At 44.0% G+C, this 3,502-nt stretch overlaps 1 protein-coding gene across 1 annotated transcript in view; it reads left to right on the top strand.

Annotated features, from left to right (window-relative positions):
• Positions 1–1,796: 1,796 nt before the first annotated feature.
• LOC103777681 (DNA helicase MCM9-like) overlaps positions 1,797–3,502 on the top strand; it is a gene marked incomplete at its 5' end in the record, with an annotated part of 15,185 nt that continues 13,479 nt past the window's right edge. Inside the window, one exon of the mRNA XM_008945242.1 lies at positions 1,797–1,999. Coding sequence (XP_008943490.1) covers positions 1,797–1,999 — 203 coding nt within the window. The remainder of the gene's footprint in view (positions 2,000–3,502) is intronic.

Genomic DNA, 3,502 nt, shown 5'->3' with positions numbered 1-3,502 from the left:
GAGGTTTGTATTTATGAAGAATGTTGTAACCTGTTACTTACCTGATGTGTCACTTGCTCCACTTTTTAATAGCATTCTCCATATGTCTGACACAAGGCTAGAAATTATTTTGCTTTTTTATAATTCTGCTACATGATTGACTGCCCAAGTTGTTCAGTACAGAGTCCAGGAAAATAGGAAAGATTTGACACAATGGAGGAAATTCATCACAGCAAGCTGGTGTACACATTACATTACCAGGAATATGTTGCCAGAACATATATTTCCTTGTATTTCCATATAACTTTTTGCTGGCCATTTGGGAACAAATGGGTCCTGTGGTGGGCTGCATGGCAATGAGAAGGCCTCACCAGCCTCTTCCACCTGAAACAGAGGATGTTGGCGGGAGGAGGGATTCTTGGGCTAGTTTTGCCATAGCATTCCAGGAGATTTTAGGCTGGTTGCAGCAAATCAGCTACTGGGATATTTTGAGCCAAACAACAGCGTGAAAAAGGAGGACTAAAGATAGAGAAGAAACAGAGAATGAGGGAATAGAAGGTTTGAAAGGTGCTCTATATACTTGATAATGAGTGGCTATTTTGACAGTTGAGCAGTTTCTTACCTTCCATGGTCCTGGTGATGTGTCATACAGATTTACTGGAAACATTTTTTTTTTTTCTTTTTTCCATTTCATCCTTTGACATCTTTGGATTTTCACTTTTGCTTAATGCTTAGAGGAACCCAAAATTTCATAAAGAAATTTAATTGCCTTAGTTGAAGGTGAGAAATTGTCACCAATTCTGTGGTGGGTTAACTCTGGCTGAGCACCAGATGCCCACCAAGCCACCCTGTCACCCTTCCCCTTTCTTCTCCCTCCTCCACAGAGAAAAGGGGAAAGGAAAATAACATGGAGACAGAACCCTTGTGGGTAAAAACAAAGGCAGTGTAATACAAAAACAAAGCCAAGCAATGCCATGTGTGGAAGCAAAGAGAAAAAAAACCAAAAATTTATTCCTGCTTCCATCCCCAGGCTATGTCTGGCGTTTCCTGGGAAGCAGGCCGTACGTCAGGGCTCCAAAACGCATGGCAGTTTCTTCAGAGGACTGAGGAGTAGCCCCTCCATCCCCCCACGCCCTTCTCCGCTTTGTACTGGCTTTATAGTTGAGCTGATGCCATATGGTCTGGAATATCCCTTTGGTCAGTTCGGGTCAGCTGTCCTGGTTATGTTCCCCCCAAGCTCCTGCCCCCCCATCCCATGGTGGGGGGAATGTTAGAAAGAGCCTTGGTGCTGTGTGAGCACTGCTCAGGGGCAGTCACAATATGGGTGTTACCAACACCCTTCTGACTCCCAACACAAAAGCTCTGCACCAGGAGGCTGCTATGGGAAAGTCAGCTCAGCCAGACCCAATACAACTTCCTAGTGCCAAGAGATAAGAGACACTCTTTTTTTTTATTTCACAAACTTTGTTTTGCAGCTTCAAATTTTTTGTCTGTTTTAGTAGTTGATGGGGAGGAGGAGCTGAATGGGTCCATTCCATAATTTTACCATCTTTGCATTTGCCCTAATTTTCAATTCTGGCAGATTTAGTCTTCTTACCCTAATCTCTTTTGTTCAATTAACAAAGTCCTACAAGTCACTACTGAACATGAGAAGCTTAATAAAATCTCATCCACAGATCCAGGCTAACCTACCAAATGCTAATGGCTTTTCTTAGCAGTTACGTGGTGGAGGTAACCTGCTCTTTTGTCTTCTGTCCATGGCACAAGCCAGTGCACTGGGTATCTTTCCTTTTAGTCATGTGCTCCTGCATTTTTAGGAAAAGACTGAAGTAATTGGTTCTTCAGGTTTGACAGTGACTGCTGTGAAGGACTTTGGAGAGTGGAACTTGGAAGCTGGAGCACTGGTGCTTGCAGATGGAGGCCTTTGTTGCATTGACGAGTTCAATAGTATCAAAGAACATGACAGAACCAGTATCCATGAAGCAATGGAGCAGCAAACCATCAGTGTTGCAAAGGCAGGGTAAGTCACATGCTAATATATGTGATAAAACAACATAAGGTGTTTCTCTTGTACTTAGAAATTTTGTCATGCTGATTAAATATATCTGTTTTCTTTGTTGTACTTAATAGTTTTGTTCTATTTTGTGTTTTTCTTGACCTTTGCTATGAGTGATCATAGTAATCATATGTGAAATGGGGAACTTTGTGATTTTTTTTATTGGATCTCAGAAGGTAGGACTTCATTTCTCCAGAATGTGTCAATACTGGATGGTGACAAAAGGAGACCGAGAGATTTCCAGGCTGCTGAATTTTATGTGTTGGGCATGGCATGAATATAAACTCCTGCTTACTTTAAGTTACTAACTTTTTCAAAGTAGTGTGTGTTCAGATCTGCTGTTTCCACCCCCTTACCACATTGAGCTCACATCTCATTCTCTCAGTCATATGCAGCTCTTCTCCAGGTCCAAATCATTTCATAGAATCATTAATGTTAGAAAAAGATCTCTAAGCCTGTTGGTTCTAACCATCAACCCAACACCACCATGACCACTAAACCATGTCCAGAAGTACCACATCCACCACCATCCACATGTTTTCTGAACACCTCCAGGAATGGTGACTCCACCAGCTCCCTGGGCAGCCTGTTCCAATGCCTCACCACTCTTTCAGTGAAGAAATTCTTCCTAATGTCAAATCTAAGCTTACCCTGGTGCAACTTAAGCCTATTTCCTCTTGTCCAATCACTTGTTACTTGAAAGAAGAGACCAACCTCCTATCAGATAGTTGTAGAGACCAGTAACATCTCCCCTCAGTCTTCTCTTCTCCACACTAAACAATTTCAGTTCCCTCAGCCACTCCTCATAAGACATGTTCCCCAGACCACTCACCAGCTTTGTTGCCCTTTTCTGGACCTGCTCCAGCAGCTCAATGTCTTTCCTATACTGTGGTGCCCAAAGCTGAACCCAGTACTCAAGCTGTGGCCTCACCAGTGCTGAGTCCAGGGGCACAATTGCTTCCCTGCTCCTGCTGGCCCCACTAGTTTTGATCCAGGCCAGGATGCTGTTGGCCTTTTTGGCTACCGGGGCACACTGCTGGCTGTCCACCAGCACCCCCAGGACCTTTTCTGCCAGGCAGGTTTCCAGCTGCTCTTCCCCAAGCCTGCAGCGTTGCCTGGGCTCACTGTGGCTGGGGTGCAGGACCCGGCACTATCACAGCCATTTCCGGGCTGGTGTTCATTAATTTAAAGTCTTACATTGGTGCATGGGAGGTAAGGGGTTTATTTCCCGTTGGTTATGAGCTAATAGGAGATCTGTGGTCCTTTGCCTCAGTTAGAGAAGAACTTTGGACGTGAGGCAGCAGTTACTCAGGAGTTGCCTAGATATAGTTCAGTGACAAGCCAAAGTTAGAATACTTCTGCTGCTGCCTGAACTGAAAAGATTACATCTGAACTACTAGAATAAAAAAAATCTCTCCCCACGTCTCAAAACACACGCCAGAATAACAAGGTTAGGAGAGGCAAAAG

Source organism: Merops nubicus, unplaced genomic scaffold (assembly GCF_000691845.1).
Source record: "Merops nubicus isolate BGI_N331 unplaced genomic scaffold, ASM69184v1 scaffold18768, whole genome shotgun sequence".
NCBI classification, from domain to species: Eukaryota; Metazoa; Chordata; class Aves; order Coraciiformes; family Meropidae; genus Merops; species Merops nubicus.
The sequence above is the reverse complement of the archived record's forward strand: the minus strand, read 5'-3'. Positions and strand labels throughout refer to the sequence as shown.